At 38.2% G+C, this 15,774-nt stretch overlaps 2 protein-coding genes across 2 annotated transcripts; both read right to left on the reverse strand.

The window, feature by feature from the left end:
• Nucleotides 1-9,491: 9,491 nt before the first annotated feature.
• On the reverse strand, nt 9,492-12,467 carry hoxb5b (homeobox B5b). The gene is made up of 2 exons (XM_041815879.1): nt 11,705-12,467; nt 9,492-10,312 (listed from the first exon to the last, which is right to left on the reverse strand). The coding sequence occupies exons 1-2, from the start codon at nt 12,306-12,308 to the stop codon at nt 10,065-10,067; spliced, it is 852 nt and encodes a 283-aa protein (XP_041671813.1). The 5' UTR covers nt 12,309-12,467; the 3' UTR covers nt 9,492-10,064.
• A 660-nt stretch (nt 12,468-13,127) lies between these two features.
• On the reverse strand, nt 13,128-15,774 carry hoxb6b (homeobox B6b). The gene is made up of 2 exons (XM_041815882.1): nt 15,255-15,774; nt 13,128-13,862 (listed from the first exon to the last, which is right to left on the reverse strand). Exons 1-2 carry the CDS (start codon nt 15,700-15,702, stop codon nt 13,606-13,608), a joined length of 705 nt encoding a protein of 234 aa, XP_041671816.1. The 5' UTR covers nt 15,703-15,774; the 3' UTR covers nt 13,128-13,605.

Consider the following 15,774-nt stretch of genomic DNA (forward strand, 5'->3'; position numbering starts at 1 on the left):
CTTTCTAACATTTAACTACAGTAGCTCATTCAGGAGATTACACTCATCTTTTCTAGGATCATTTTCTCTCTTTGAGTTGAAGTGTCATCACCTACATACTCCCCAAGACACGAACTTGTGGCTGCTGTTATTTTTACACAAATTCGGATCTACAGGGTATATATAGATGACAGGTCGTCGGCATGAGCAGGCATGAGGACAGACGCTGTAACGCTCTCAGTGATGGCCTTTTTAAAGTAACAATGCTGGCCTGTCAACAACCGTACTCTCAAGTTTTACTCTTTTTAGACATGATGTTGTCTCTACATGGACCTCTTTGTAATAATAACTTTAGTAAAGGGTTTATAACAGACTTAAAATGCTTCATTAATGTCTTATTACAACTTTAGAGACTTTAAAATGATCCGAACAATTTTCAGGTCCCAGTGTTAAAGTGGCTCACCTTTGGCCCTTTCTAAAAGCACATAGAGCAGTTAAAAAAAGCTTCTACATTAAAAAAAAAAAACAAAATGGTAACTTACTTTCTTGCAAGCCAGGTAATAATGCTAATAAGTCATTGAAAAATGGTTTTATCCACCAAGTTTAAAAATGATCAAGTATGCAACAGGTCTGCAGCTGTAAACATTGATGAATAACAGATAAGGTGCAGCACATCAGGTCATTATTATTCATGGCTGAAAGGATCTATTCTAAGACATCAGCTAATGATTCACTGAAAATGTGCAATCTAATCAGTTATTCCAACAGATGTTTTACAGTTAAAGCTCCTTAAACCAAGCTGTGCCTGTATTTAATAGGAACTTTTATTAACTTCAAGCCCATAGTCGACACTTTAGTAACTTTTTTTTTAAAAAGCATTGTGTATCTTTTTCAAAAGCTATAGATGTGCACATAAAGTTTAGGATTAATGCATGCTTAGCACCATGCACTTTAAAGCTCTTCAGCTCAAGGTTGTTATAGTTAACTAAAACTAAATAAATAATTAAAACTAAATTTAAAAAATCATTTTACTCAACTGAAACGAAATGAAAACTAACTTAGTGTGTTTACAAAACTAACTAAAATAAAATAAAAATGGAGACAAAATATCCTCAGTTTTTGTCTTTGACACAACCATACTGACTGGCACCGACATCGAAGTCTGAGGAGAGTAAAATAGCCTGATCTGATTGGTTAAGACTTCACACAGTGGTAGTTTTATGTCTGGAGTCGTATTCAAACATCATCATTAAATAAATAAATAAAAAGTGAAGAGTAGCCTGTTTTAATATGTTTTTAAAAATGTATGACGCTCACTCAGCCCCGACATCTATCTGTAAAAAAGGAAAACACTAAAACTAATAAAAGCTAAACTAAAATGAAGCATTTTTGCAAAATAAAAACTAAACTAATAAACCAGGAGTTAAAAACTAATAAAAACTAAACTGAAATCAAACACAGAAAGTGAAAATGAAATAAAAATAAAAACTAATGAAAAAACCAAAACTATAATAAGCTTGCTTCAGACACTTGTTCTTGAAAAAGATCTATGTGTTAACTATCCATTGTTTTGACAGTGTATTAGGGCTACTCTAGAAAAAAAAAGAGGATCTGTTAATTTCCAAGAAAAAAATTCTAAATTCTAAAATTTACAAAGTCATTCATTTAGGAGGAAAAAAAAACATTTTTTTACTTTAAAAGACGTATTTATATATGATCCAAAACTTTCTAAGAATAAAAAGGGTTTTGAGTTTGGTTTCTTGTATTCTTTTGAATATTTTATTAAAATCTGGTCGTGGTCCTTTCACGACTAAAAAATATGTAAAAACTATGATTTCTTAGTTATTGAAGGTGTAACTTCACAGCTCCACTGCAAGCTGTTATAATAACCAAAAGTTGACCCAATGGGAGATCAATTAAAGCTGATTTTATTTTGTTTAGTCGTCTTTTCATGCATAGCAGCTGGGCTCCAGAAAGCCCCCCCCCCGCACCTTTTCCCCTTTATTGGCAGCCCTGGTGACTCAGTCTGCTCTTATATTGTATGCATGCACTAATGAGGAGAAGCACTGTATGTTCATCTCTGCAAGTCAGTAGTAGAGGCATTTTTAGGCCAAGAAAGAAGATTGTATGCTTGATATATTGATGCAAAATAAAGTCCAAAAAAATCTGATAATAAATGACTGCAGTCCCAAAAATGTAGACTATAGATAACATAAAATAAAATATGAATTAAACAAAATGAGCATAAATGGTTAACATAGATGTTGATTAGACTGAAATTGCCTTAGAAGAAAAGGAAGTTCATAACCACTCATTTCACTCAAAACAAATATTTTCCCCACAACTACACCTTAAGTCTACTCATCATTGTTGAGCCATATTTTAATGATAAAACCATAATACTGTAAATATATCAGCAATATTTTGATTGCAGGACTGTACTTCTACACTGTATTATATATATTTTCTGTAAATTACGAGTCACTATCCCAACATTTAACAAGTCCATTAAGTAAAAAAAAAGCCTAGAAATAAATATTAACCCTCATCCACTGAAGGCCCCCAAAACCACCTAAAGCCTAATTAGCCCACCTTTAAGGTGACTTTTTTCATGAATAATGAATTCTCCTCTTTATCTAACGTGGAATTATCTTTTAGAATTTAGAGTTCTGCTTGCTAGAATACACATTAACTTACTTGCAACATTTTAGGCACATTTTATTATTTTAAGAGTCCTGGGATGAAATTCGGGGGTGCTCCAGCTCTCCTAAAATGGGTCTGAAATCGGCCAAGCTTGAAACTCTGTCCTGTAAACACGTTTTCACTTTAAACTGAAAACTCTCCTGGAATTTAAGTATTTAATCCCCTGTGAAATAAGGTTGATATTTTAAACAGGAACACGTTAAAACGAGCCTGTGCTCTGTATCTTTCAGGGCCACGCGCCTCTGAGAGCAGAGGCAGAAAGAGTCATCCATCATCCTGCTGATCGGTCTGAGGCGCCCTCTGCTGGAGCGGAGCGGCTCTACAGGGAAAACAGTCTGACTCATTCACACATCCAGATGTTCAACATCAGGACAGAAACACAAACTGACCTCATTAAAACAGCTCAAGGTGACATTTAATGTTTCTGATCGTTCTGATTAAATTAGCCAGGCTGCATTAAAGTCAATGTATGTAGATTTAAATGAATGTTTGTTGATCTGCACAGTGAATACAGTGTTTTATTTAGGTTTAATTTGAGCTTTAAATTTGTATTTAAGCTGCTTATTTAATGTAACAGAGGCTCCACTGCAATATTTTTTTTCTTTAACAAGAATAATATAAAAGGCTTAAGTGATTTTGTATGATTTTTATTTATTTACACTTACAGGCTGTTATTTGGCCTATGTGTTCCCCAAATATTCACTTATATAATCAAATATATTAGGTGCATATTTCTGAGCCCAGTCTTTGCTTCAGAATTTAATTAGCGCTACAAAGCTTCCAAGTTATTATTTTTTTATAATCCATTTTTAATCCTTGCTTGTTCTTAAGCGTATTTCTTTTTTGCATGTGTCTTACTATGTCTAGTTCTTTTTAAAGATTACTGGGGGGCTTTTATTTTGATAGGTCAGTGGATAGAGTTGGAAACTAGGTAGAGAGAGAGGAAGGAATGACATGCAGGAAAGGAGCCACAGCCTGGATTTGAAGAACAGCATTTATTCATGAAGTGCACGGACTTAAGCACCAGGTTTTCAGCTCCCACACACTCTGCTGATGTCTGCAGTAATGACTTATTTTTCTAGGCCAATCCATTTAGTTAACATCTGTCTTTAACCTATGGTATTTTCCTTTTCTTTTTTTTTTTGGTTTTTTATGTTTTTTGCTGAAAATAAGCTCTGCGGTGATGAGAGCTCATTAAGATAATCCCCCACAAATGAGCACTGTTCTCATGATTTTTAAAGGGTTAAAGCAAATAAAGGAGCTACCATCGTCAGCTGACTTGTGGAGATGTTTAATTTTCCTTTACAAACTCTGCAGTACTAGTAACAAGAGGGGCACTTTCACATCTATTTTATATTGTAAATAAAAAAAGATGAAATATCATAAGTCTTATTTTGGGTAGCTAATGAAAATACGTTCCAAAATCCCATACATTTTCTGCAATGGAAGTGGGAGAGCTAAAACCCTAACTCCATTCCAGGTTTTAGGACTCATCACCACAGGAGTTAGAGTGATGACATTTACTCTGCACATGCTCAGTAGGATTTTCTCTCAGCCTAAATAAAAAAGAGCAGGATAATTTCATGTGGCAAACGTTTTAAACAGAAGTACTATTTTGGTAAGCACTGGTATTTTCTTCTTCAGTTGAAACTTTGACATGTTTTTATTTATTTCAAACATGAAAAAGAGAAAAATGGCCTTACAAAAATAATCGGACACAATTTGATCATAAAATGCAAAACATCAAACACAACAATTTGGTTTAGATATAAGAAAGATGCATTTAAATTGTAACCAATAAGTAAGAGATAATTTGATTGGTTGTAAAGTAGCATCAACATAAATGCTAATGCTGTTGTTGCTACTGAGGGTTCCAGATTTCATCGTGGCTGCTTGAACAGATGTGATTTGTGCATTTCTTTTATAAGGTTTTTAAGCTTTTATCCCTTTATCTTTAGTGGATGGGGTCCAGAGACTGGGGAGAGAGAGAGAGAGAGTGGGGAATAACGTGCAGGAAAGGAACCCAGGCCGCCTGCTTCAAGAACTACAGTCTCTGTTTACTGAACCCCCATTAGCCTCGGCACGTCTGCAGCTACTCCTCCTGGGGTCTGTATCCTCATGAAACGGCTAACATACAAATATTCCTGTGAAAAGACTGAACATACCTGCTAGACTAAAAGTTCTATTTGATTTAAATCAGCCGGAGTTCTTTGTGGCTAAATGTTAGAAATGTTTTTGTAGAAAATGTGACGTCATTATTATATTTAAGAATGAAATTTAAAACAGGTTGTTCCTTTGAAGTCTTTCAAATTGAAATATTATGTCTCCATAATTACATACTTTTGTTTCTTATCACTTAATGTGTAATTTAACTATCTCTGCTTTTACTCCGTCTGCTCACTCATCTCTGATTTAAAAAAAAAAATTAACTTGAATAATTAGAGTGTCATTGACACCAGATTAGTCACCTTGCTGCTGACATATTTAGACACATATTTACTTACTTTTCTACTTTTGCTTTTAATGAATAAAACACCTGAAGAGTTAAGGAGTTTGAAAAAAAGGCATATTAAGAAACACATTTAGATAAATTAGTTGAAACGCGATGAATTTAAGGTGTGGTTCCCAAACTTTGACATGCCAGAGGCAGCCATGTAGCATTTAGCTCATGGCTGGAACCTGTTCTTATACAGTTTCTGAAGTTTCTTGAACATCACAGAAGTGAAACAGAGCTTTTTTTTAAATAGATTACATTTATAATCATGTTATTTGTTAATTTAATGTCTTTAATGTAATCAGTCTCTGATAATTGGTCTTTACAATAATCAGTAGCAGTATTTATTTAGAGTTTTCCTCTCTAGCCGTTCATTAACTATGTTTAAAATGTCTCATCACAGCCACTCATGTAGCAGTAAAGCCTTTCTTTATGTGTGGCGGCTCATACTGACTATCTTTAGATACCCAGCTGGTTTCTGTGGTTGTTTTTCTTTTGCAGCTGAGTCATGACCGGTCTGGGGATATTTTTTGAAATTTTCCTATTTTGAGAAGAGGAGGTACGTAGGCAGAATGAGGCGGTGGCTTACAGAGCTTCTCAAATGCTACGAATCTTTCAGGTCTGTAAAAAAAAGAGTATGCTGCTGCTGAGAGCTCAGATGGATAAATGCAGAAAGACAGCAATAATAATGGACCCTGCTGATGACAACAGGGAGATTTCATTCTTCTAAGAGCATATCAGTATATTAGATATTAACATTTTTCTTATTTGTATAAAGAGATGTTTATCTGGGAGCACACACTTTGCTTTTTATCTTCTTTTATGTTCTTACTCTAAATTCTCTCATTCCTTTGTTATGTAACTTTAAAGAATTAACATCACAGTTGACGGTTTCTGCAGTTAATAAGAAGCAGAAGTGAATATTAATGCTTTTAGACGTACTGTCTTATGGTTTAGGAATGATGAGGACCCTTTAACAACAATTAGATTTGGGGAAAAAAATTATGTTGCTGCTTAAACGGATGTAGAACGGCAATATTTGGCTGATATTGTAAAGTTTGTTTGCATTTTAAATCTTAATTTGTTTGTTAATTTCTCAAAAATTGTGCCTGATGTTCCTTCCTACATAACTCTTCTGAATCCACCCCTGATAGGTAGCTAGTTTTCAGTTGTAAAGTTAGTTATGTCACTCACAGCGGCTGCTTGAATCTAACTGGCTGGAGCGATAAGTGTTGTTGTGACTTAAATGACCGGCATATAAAAAAGAGCACATACTGTAATATAAGTAGTGATCCACATCTGTCTACCTCATGTAAATCTGCCCACATTCCTGCAACCATACTATCAATGCACACAGATGTGTATATACTATAAACAATAACTAACTGAGCTTTCACATTTTTAAATCTTAATTTTTATTCATTGTTATGAGTAATGTTTATTCCTGTTCATAGCAGGCAAAGCTAATCAGAGTCAAATTCCTTGTTTTGTAAGCAAACTTGGTCAATAAAGCTGATTCTGTTTCTGATAGAAACGTCTAAATTTGATCACAAATAATTCTAGAAGTTGACTTTTATTTTTGCCCCATTTTTCTCTCTTTGCTCCAAGTTTCTGTGACCCCCCCCCTCCCCAGCACTCCCTGGTGGCCCCCCAGAGGGCCAGGACCCAGTTTGAAGAACACGGTTTTAGATAGTGAGTTAAGATGACACATTTTCATTGTTACCATTGCCCCCCCCCCCCAAATGCTGTTTGGACTGCTGTGGCTTCAGTGACCCCTGGTCTCCCCTATTTAAATGGATTATAGTTATTTATTTAAATTTTTTGTGGTCAAATACATTTATGTTTTCATTTCATATTCTTAATTTTGCATCCCAGTCATAATTTTTGAAGTTATTATTTCATATGTTGACATTTTCAATTCACAATTTCGACTTTTTGTCTTATTTTTTGACCTTTAAGATCTTCAATTTTAAATTTTAAGTCATGTTTTGACCTTTTAAACTCATGATTATGATTTTTTTCTCACGTTTTGACCCTTTTAGCCCCTTACTTTGACTTTTGTCTCATACTTTGACCTTGTAGATCTTAAATTTTAAATTTTAAGTCATGTTTTAACCTTTTAAACTTATGATTATGATTTTTTTTTCTCACGTTTTGACCCTTTTAGCCCCTTACTTTGACTTTTGTCTCATACTTTGACCTTTTAGATCCTCAGTTTTTTATTTTAAGTCATGTTTTGACCTTTAAATTAAAAAATGTAAATATTTTTCACACGCTTTGATGTTTTAAACAGATGATTTTGAATTTATCTCATATTTTAACTGTTAAGAACCATGATTTCAACCCTCCACCCCACATATTTGCCCTTCAAAAACACCACCTTGATAATAAATGCCATGTTTTGAACCCTTTGAGCTGAAAAGTTTGAATTTTTATCTCAGATTATCATTTTGACCCTCTCAATCTCAAAATCATTCATCATTAGTGCTAAGGTTTTTTTCCCCCATAATTCATTGCTGGTGAAAATGAGATTGACGATGATATTTCTGCTTTTGACTGTGGTTTTATTTTTTTTTCCTGCTTGTTCACTTTTAAACTGAGTGTTTTAAGGCTCTTTAGTTTGCTTTATTATGTTTTTGTCTTATTGCAAAGCAGAGCAGACAGAAAGGAGCAAAAATCTGCTGAATTTACGCACAGTATTTGCATTTTTTTAAATCAAATTAAAAGTACTTCATCTGAAAAAATAAAGAGTCGTTTGTATTAAAAGCCTTTTTTTTTCTTTCTCCTCTCCTGAGATGAGAGCCTCCATCGTGACAGTGCAAAGTGTGCCAGCAGCGCGCGCCCTCCTGACGCATCTGCGGCTGCAGCCTCTGAGATCGTCTCCTGACCCAGCGATGATCCCCGCCGACATGAATAATGCATGAGATCCGGCTCCAGATTACCCCTATCAATATGCAATACTCATTACGCTGCGCCAATTGCCACTTAATAGTTATGAATATGTGGAAAATGTCTGGGACGCATATAGCCCACCACTGATTTTTACTTCTTTTTTTTTTTCTCTCAATCCTGAAAAAAAAATGAGTCTGAGGAGAGTTTAAAAATACAGCAGAAGTCTTCCTGAGGATAAACTCATTATGTCTGGACAATGCATACAAGGCTGCGCTTATGGCACCGAGCTGTCTTTATGTTGAGGCAGTGAAGCCTGGGCTGTCCGAGACTTCACCTTTGGCCGCTCGGTGACTCCTCAGACTGGGATCAATCACTGCAGAGGGCTCGCTCAAGTTCGTTTCATGTCAGCAGCACAAAGACGCGGATTTGTCTTTTTTTTTTTTTTTAACCAACAGAAAAAGTGCCAAAAAAGCATATTGAGGTTTTTTCTGTTGTCTTTTAAACGCCAAAGACTTGCAGAAATAAATGCGTAAATTTGGCTTGTGGGTGGGTATTTTTACGCACAGAGTTTAGATCTTAAATATAATGCAGCTGCAATATATATATTTTTTTATTCTTATTTTTTGCTTATTATATGTCTTTAAATGCTTTTAATTACGTACATTTTATTTTTTACCCCTTAATTAAAGCTCTCCTTCCCAAAAATGCCAAATAAAAATCTGCCTTGAATTGTAGAAATGCAAGCTTTTTTTTTTTTTTTTTTTTTTTTTTTGGAAACTCCCCAAATAACTTTGACATTTCAAAATAAAATTTCCGCCTTATTTTTATAATTTCATTCCAAGTTTTTCCTGGACATCTCAGCCTTCCTCATGCTGTCCAGCCTTTCCAGTCCCATCCATGCAGTTAAGCCGTCACTTTCATTCAAGGTTGTGAATTATATAGTACATTGTCTACTCCCCAAAACCATAAAACCAACTTTATGGACCTCACGTGACTTTTCACAGTCTGTAAGTAATATAGGCCTATACAATCTTTGGCAAGGGGGGATTTTTACCAAACTTCAGCCTTGCTTATGTACCTGAAAGCCAAAGACACTCTTGGATTTTTAATATTTCCTCGCCTGGAAAGCCCAGCATCCCTGCTGCAGAGGAGGTAAGTTTTGGAAAAGTTTCTGCCTTCTTTGACGCACGAAAGTAGCCTGAAATGATGATGATGTGGCACTTTTTTGGTTAATGATTGGCAAGCATAGAAGAGGCAAAAACACCTTTGATTTAATGTGAATTATTCCTCTTTAGAATGAGGTAAAGACACGCCAAAGCAACTGAGAGAAACTTTATTTCCAAGCGCTATGAGTTCACTTACAAATACAAAAAGCTTATTGGCGAAAAAAGCTTACATCACTGCCTATGCACATGTAGAATAACCCTTTGCACTAAAAATTTATCACATTGACAGGTTGAATACATTTGCATTGCTCATATTAAGACCTAAACAATAATAATTAGAATAATAAGATGCACAAAATCTCCTACAAGGCTACAACAACTGTGGAAGTTTGGGATGGATCTGCATGGCCACAAGATCAAAAATAGCATTAAAAGTTACCACTAAAGCGCTTTGAATGGCATTAAGAATACATTCAATGAAGAGCAGCATATGGTTTGGAAACTTTAAAGTGGAACTGTACATGAATTTACTCTGTTAGACCGTGAGGAAGTCACAATTAAGAGCTCAAACACCTTCAAGAGAGACAGAAGAGCAAAAAGACAATGAATTAATCACCCTCAAAGTTCATATTTACATCTTTTTTTGACATCTAAGCTATCATAGGACAACAACAGGAACTAAAAATGGCATCTTAACACCACAGAATACTTCTTTTTCTATCACAATAGCATGCTGGAAGGAAGGTGCTGCGCTTTAATAGCTTTACAGTACTCATGGATTCTTTTTTATGTGTTTTTTTTTCTGTATATTTTTACTCCCTTCAAAAAATTCAGTTGTGGAAGGCGCTCCCTCCCGTCACCAGGCTCATGCTTTTCAGTTTATTGTCCTTCTTCCACTTCATCCTGCGGTTCTGAAACCAGATTTTGATCTGTCTTTCGGAAAGACACAGGGCGTGGGCTATCTCTATCCTCCGCCGTCTGGTTAGGTACCTATTGAAGTGAAACTCTTTCTCCAGCTCTAGTGTCTGGTAGCGGGTGTACGCGGTTCGGGCCCTTTTCCCGTCAGGTCCAGTCATATCTATAATTTTACAGAGAATTTGGCACAATTAGGAGCTGCAACTTGCAAAGCCAGAAGACAAGAAACGATGACAGGGAGGGTTTTGGCTTCACTGTGGGGGTCACACAACATGAGGAGCATGCAATAACAAACACTCCACGGTTTATTGTTTTAATGCCTTTACATTTAAGAGCCCATATCCACACATTTACGCACAAATCTGTACTGATCCTCACATTTTACGCACAAATCCGCACATTTTACGCACACAATGGCCCGTTTTTCTTCACACTGCAGCTAAATGGAAGTAAAATAGTTGTCTGACATGAGGGGTCACACAACATAAAAAGCATGCAACAACAAACACTCCTTGGTTATTGTTTTATAGCCTCCATACAGCACATTCCCCCACATTCAAGCGCCTAAAACTGCGTTTTTACGCACAAATCCACACATTACTCCAAAATGTGAACTTATATTCCATCTATGTGTTTATGTGTTCATGTTTCCACTTAAACCAAGCATTTTCCAGTACTTTCCAGTATTTTTACGCACACATGCACATCAGCCAAGACACTCTTAAGCTCTTCCATTTATTGGATTTCCTTTCATCAAAATACATGCAGATAAAGAAGACCACATCTTTGGACCAAGCTGGCTACTCCTCTACAATCATCATGCACTTCTTAGATCTTATTTAAGAGCTCTATGTCTTATTGTTCGTCTTTTTGCCTTATATAAAAAGCTGCGTCTCAATTGGAGGCATCTTTAAAAGCCTTTTGAGGCTTCTAACCTCCCCAGTGCACAATGCTTTGCTTTAATTGCCTTGCTCTTATTTTTGCATGATGTGCAAATAACCGGATAATATTTACGCCAAAATCCACCACTGTTTATTTCCTTGCTGCAAACTTGGGCTGCAAAAGTAACCGTTGGTGATATGGCACGCTAAGTTGTGGCTTAATCCACTCATTTTTACGCATTTTCTCCCAGCCTGCAGCTGCACTTAACCTCAACCTTCATGAGATGCCAACAACCCCGTAAACACACCACGGTTATTGCTTTTATAGCCTCATTCCTCAGCGCGTTTACACTAAATTCAAGCGTCCAAATCCACACATTTCACGCCGGTATCCACACTTCTCCACGCTGCAAAAAGGAGCTTAAAGAAGCGGCCTGAAATGTCGTTGATGATGTGACACGTTATCCAAATCCATACATTTTTACGCATTCTCCCCCAGCCTGCAGCTGCACTTAACCTCAACCTTCATGTGATGCCAACAGCCCCGCAAACACTCCACAAAAACAGCCTTTTTCCCCAGCCATCCACGCCACGCTGCTCACTCATGCAACACTTGACAGATTTACGAGCGTGACATCCTTCAAATCTAAATATTAGCAGAGGTGTAAATATACCATGGCTTATGTGCAGCTTCCGCATCCAGGGGAATATTTGTGGCGTTTGGCAATCGTTAGATGAAGGGGTGGAGGAGGTGGCGTTTGGGTCCTGGTGCTGCTGCTGCTGCTGCTGTTGCTGCGCCCGGGGAGCAGAGCCGGATCCGCCGCTGCTGCTGTGCGCGCCCTCCTCGCTCTCTGAAGCGACCGTGGCGTCCTCTACCTCCGTGAAATGAGCGCTTTTGTTGAGGCTGTTGCTCGAGGTCGCGCTCCGGTCAGAGGGAGGAGAGGGGCTCTTTAGCTCCAGAGGCTCCCGGTTGGCTGAAGCGCACGATGGTGGCACTGGATCTGGAGAGGCGAGCGAGCAGTTGGGTGTCTGTCTGTAGCGGGCGTCTGCGCCGAACCCACGGGCATCTTCGCGCACAGCCGGGAAGTGACTCCCAGCATTGGTGCGGTTCACGGTTAGGTCCATGCCATTGTAGTTGTAGCCGAAAGACCCGGAGTGCATGGTGCCAGGGTCTCTGAAGGAGCCGCTCACAGCGCCGTTAGTCCCATAATTTAGTAACTGATAGTCGGAGCCATTTGGATAGCGCCCTGAGAACGAGTTTACAAAGTAAGAGCTCATTTGCTTGGATTTTTAAAGCCTCGATTTGTAGATCTTTGTCGCTATAATCCTGTGTGCTTGCACGATTTATGGATGCAATCATGAATTATAAGCAATGAAGCCCTACTGTACTTTGCCAGGTATGCGGCCAAATATGGGAGAGCGTTCGGGAATCACGTGCCTTTGTTGACCAGTCGTAAATCCTCACTGATGACTTCAAGAGGTAATTCATGCTCCATGGTTACAAATGATGACGAAATAATGGTCGTTAGGCTCCAGTCAATGGTGCCTCCCCGCTGCGCCCAGAGAGGCAGGCGGGCAGAGGGCGCCATCTTGCGGACAGAGGCGGTATTACTCCCAGAAGGCCGCGAAGTCATCCATCATTTATGTAACACGGTGCTAATGAAGGCCACAAAGGCTCAGGTAGCTCACAACAACAAAGAAAGATGACAGTTTACCGCACAGGCGTCGAAATTTTTAACTTATTTTCGCATTTACGTCATTTTACGTCGAATTATTGACTTGTTTTCAACAATCCAATATGGCGGCGCTAACAGCCCGCGCTTTTTCACCGAAAATAAGACAGGAAGTGAACTTACAAGTCCGAAACACCTGACAAAGATTAGTTTGGTGCTTTTGTACAAAAAACAATATTATTTTTGTTCTTTTAAGTTCATTTTCAACCAAAAGAACAGCACAAAAAACGTAAAATACATGTAAAAATATATTAAAATACATAAAAACAGCACGTTTAGGAATGACGCCACGAGATGTTCCAATATCCATCAAAAAGCCTTTATTTCTATGTACAATTTTCTAAACAAAATATTGCACACAATATCCAGATGTGCATTGAACACATGGGTGACCAACAATAAATAACATCTGTACAAATGTGAATGGCACAGCTGTAAACAACAACACTAATATCATCATTATTATTCATTTTAGAACAACTACAGCACAAGATGTACATCAGAGGAGCCTCTTTTAACGTCATGAGGGGACACAAGTCAAAGAAATCAACGTCAGTAGATGAGGTAACAACAATTTTCAAAAACTAAACACTTATTTATTTACATTTTGGCGGATTTTTTTTGCATAGTCCCCTAAATTAACACACAAGCACAATAAAGACAAAGATTGATTTTTAAAACCTAATGCAGACATTATCACCGTGCACATACTGAAATAAAGTCTATCTCTAACATGGCACTTTATCTACAAAGAAATACATTTTTATTTTTAGTGTGCACCCAAACACACACGTCACTTTCTCTCTCCTTTCTCCTCAGTGTCTTTCCTTTTTTTCCTCTCTCTAGCTCTTTTTCTCCGCCTGCTCCTCCTCCTCTTCTGTCTTTGAAGGGTTCAGGAGTTTGTTCTCCTTTTTCCACTTCATCCTGCGGTTCTGAAACCAGATTTTGATCTGTCTCTCGGTCAGACACAGAGCGTGGGAGATCTCTATCCGGCGCCTCCTGGTCAGGTAGCGGTTAAAGTGGAACTCCTTCTCCAGCTCCAGGGTCTGGTAGCGGGTGTAGGTCTGCCGGCCCCTGCGGCCACTGTTGCCAAACGGCCCTGGAACCAAAAATAAATATTCAGTTGATGATCAAATATGCATGTGGGGTGATTTTCAGAAACATCTGCATGAAAATGCACTTGAAATATGGAGGCGTGTATCTTAAAAATCAAAATGATGGCAATTTGCATGAATTTCACAACATAAAATTATGCAAATGTGATCTTTTGTTGTGCATAAATATTATAAAGCAACTTAGTGTGCTTTTTCAAACATTTCTTTTAGAAATTCTCATTTTGCATCATCTTCCTCTGGTGCGTAAAAGTCTCACAATGGCACACAATTTCTCTTTTAAGCATATTTTCAAAATATCTTTATTATTTTTGCATATATTTGACATTCAAGTGACTTAATAATCATCTGTATATTTATTTGAATTAAAAAACTGATAAATTAAGTCGTCAGTGGAAGCTACAGCAGGAGGCAGCCTGTATTGTGCACAAGCTTTGTGCGTAAAAGTGACCTCATTGTTCATTTTACCTTATTCTGTGACAGTGCAGCAAAGATGTACAGTAGCACTCAAAAAGTGGAATAATACACAAAGAAAACATCTCATAGAGAAAATTTAGTTACATGAAAAAGTATCTTAGGGTCCTTTTCAAACATTTCTATAAATTTTCTCATTTAACAGTAAATTCTTGTTGTGCGTAAAAGTCTCTCTAAGGCGTAAAATCAATTTAAAATCTCTTTCAGGGAATATTTCCCATCATTTCTTAGTGGTTTCCAATAATGCTTGCTCATTTTTCATATGTTAGACTTAAGGAAAGAGTTATGGGCTTTAAAATATTATTATGTATTAAAAAGCTGCTAATGTTATTAATGGGGCTATTGCAGGTTGCAGCCTGTGCGTAAAAGTGTCCTCATTGCTCATTTTCTATATTTTAACTACAGTACATTGTTCTGTGAGTGATGTACAGTAAAACTCAAGCAGTACAGTGGCGCACTAGGCATCATTTGCGGTAAAATTAAAGTGTCAAGGATTAATGTTGGGTATTAAAAGCGTTTTTTAATATAAACTGGTGATGGAAAAGGTGATAAACCCGATTTAAAGAGTCAATATGACAGTAAGAGCGTTAAGTTTGAGCTCGGAGGATGTAGGCCATGTCTGCGTGTGTGTGCGTGCGTGTGCGTGGTCGTGTATGCATGTATGTGATGATGATGAAGCAGCCGAAGCCGTGAAGGCGCACAAAGATCCATTAACGATAATCTCAAAGTCACTAACTCTCAGATTATGTGATGTTTCTGTGCGTAAAGTTAAAATCAGAGACTCTGCAGAGCTGTCAGGTAACTCTGCGAGTGTCGCTCACTCCATCACGCAGCGCGGGACTCTTTTACCTCCAGGCTGCCTGCGTGACAACAACAACAGAGAGGGGAAACTGTGTGGTACTCACCGGCGGAACAGGCGTTCATCCTCTGCATCCACGGGTAGATGAGGGTGGAGGACTTGTCGTCGAGGCTGCTGCTCATGCTGACAGTCTGCTCCGCGCACTCCGCTGCTTTGCGCTGCTGGTGCTCAAACAGCGGCTGTTCGTCGCGGCTCGAGAAAGCGCACGAACCCTCCGCGTCCTTGTAGAAAGTCCCGACCGGGTTGTAGTCGCAGGGCGCTCCTCCTCCGCCCGCCCTGCCGTAGATGGCCGCGGCTGCTGCGCCCGTCTGCTGGTAGTAGGACGCGGGGTAAACCTTGTCCTGCATGTTGGCTGCTCCATATGTGGCCGCGTTGGAGTAGTGTCTTAACGGATCGGTGTATCCCGAGGAATATAACGGGATCTGACCCAGGAGAGAGTCCTGTCCTCCCGGTAGAGACACGGGAAAAGTTGAGTTAACAAAATAGGAACTCATTGGGTGGACAACGGGGTGTATATACTCCGGAGGAATATGATTTGTTGTCTTTTATAGTCCAAGTGCTTTTGC

The sequence above is a fragment of the Cheilinus undulatus genome, linkage group 20 (assembly GCF_018320785.1).
Source record: "Cheilinus undulatus linkage group 20, ASM1832078v1, whole genome shotgun sequence".
NCBI lineage: Eukaryota > Metazoa > Chordata > Actinopteri > Labriformes > Labridae > Cheilinus > Cheilinus undulatus.

Excerpts from the sequence above, each read along its gene's own strand:
- hoxb5b (XM_041815879.1), bottom strand. The coding sequence starts at position 12,308 with ATGAGCTCTTACTTTGTAAACTCGTTCTCAGGGCGCTATCCAAATGGC. Across the intron at positions 10,313-11,704 it reads GAAGCTGCACATAAGCCATG|ATATGACTGGACCTGACGGG; the intron begins GTATATTTACAC and ends GTAAAATTATAG.
- hoxb6b (XM_041815882.1), bottom strand. The coding sequence starts at position 15,702 with ATGAGTTCCTATTTTGTTAACTCAACTTTTCCCGTGTCTCTACCGGGA. Across the intron at positions 13,863-15,254 it reads GATGAACGCCTGTTCCGCCG|GGCCGTTTGGCAACAGTGGC; the intron begins GTGAGTACCACA and ends TTTTGGTTCCAG.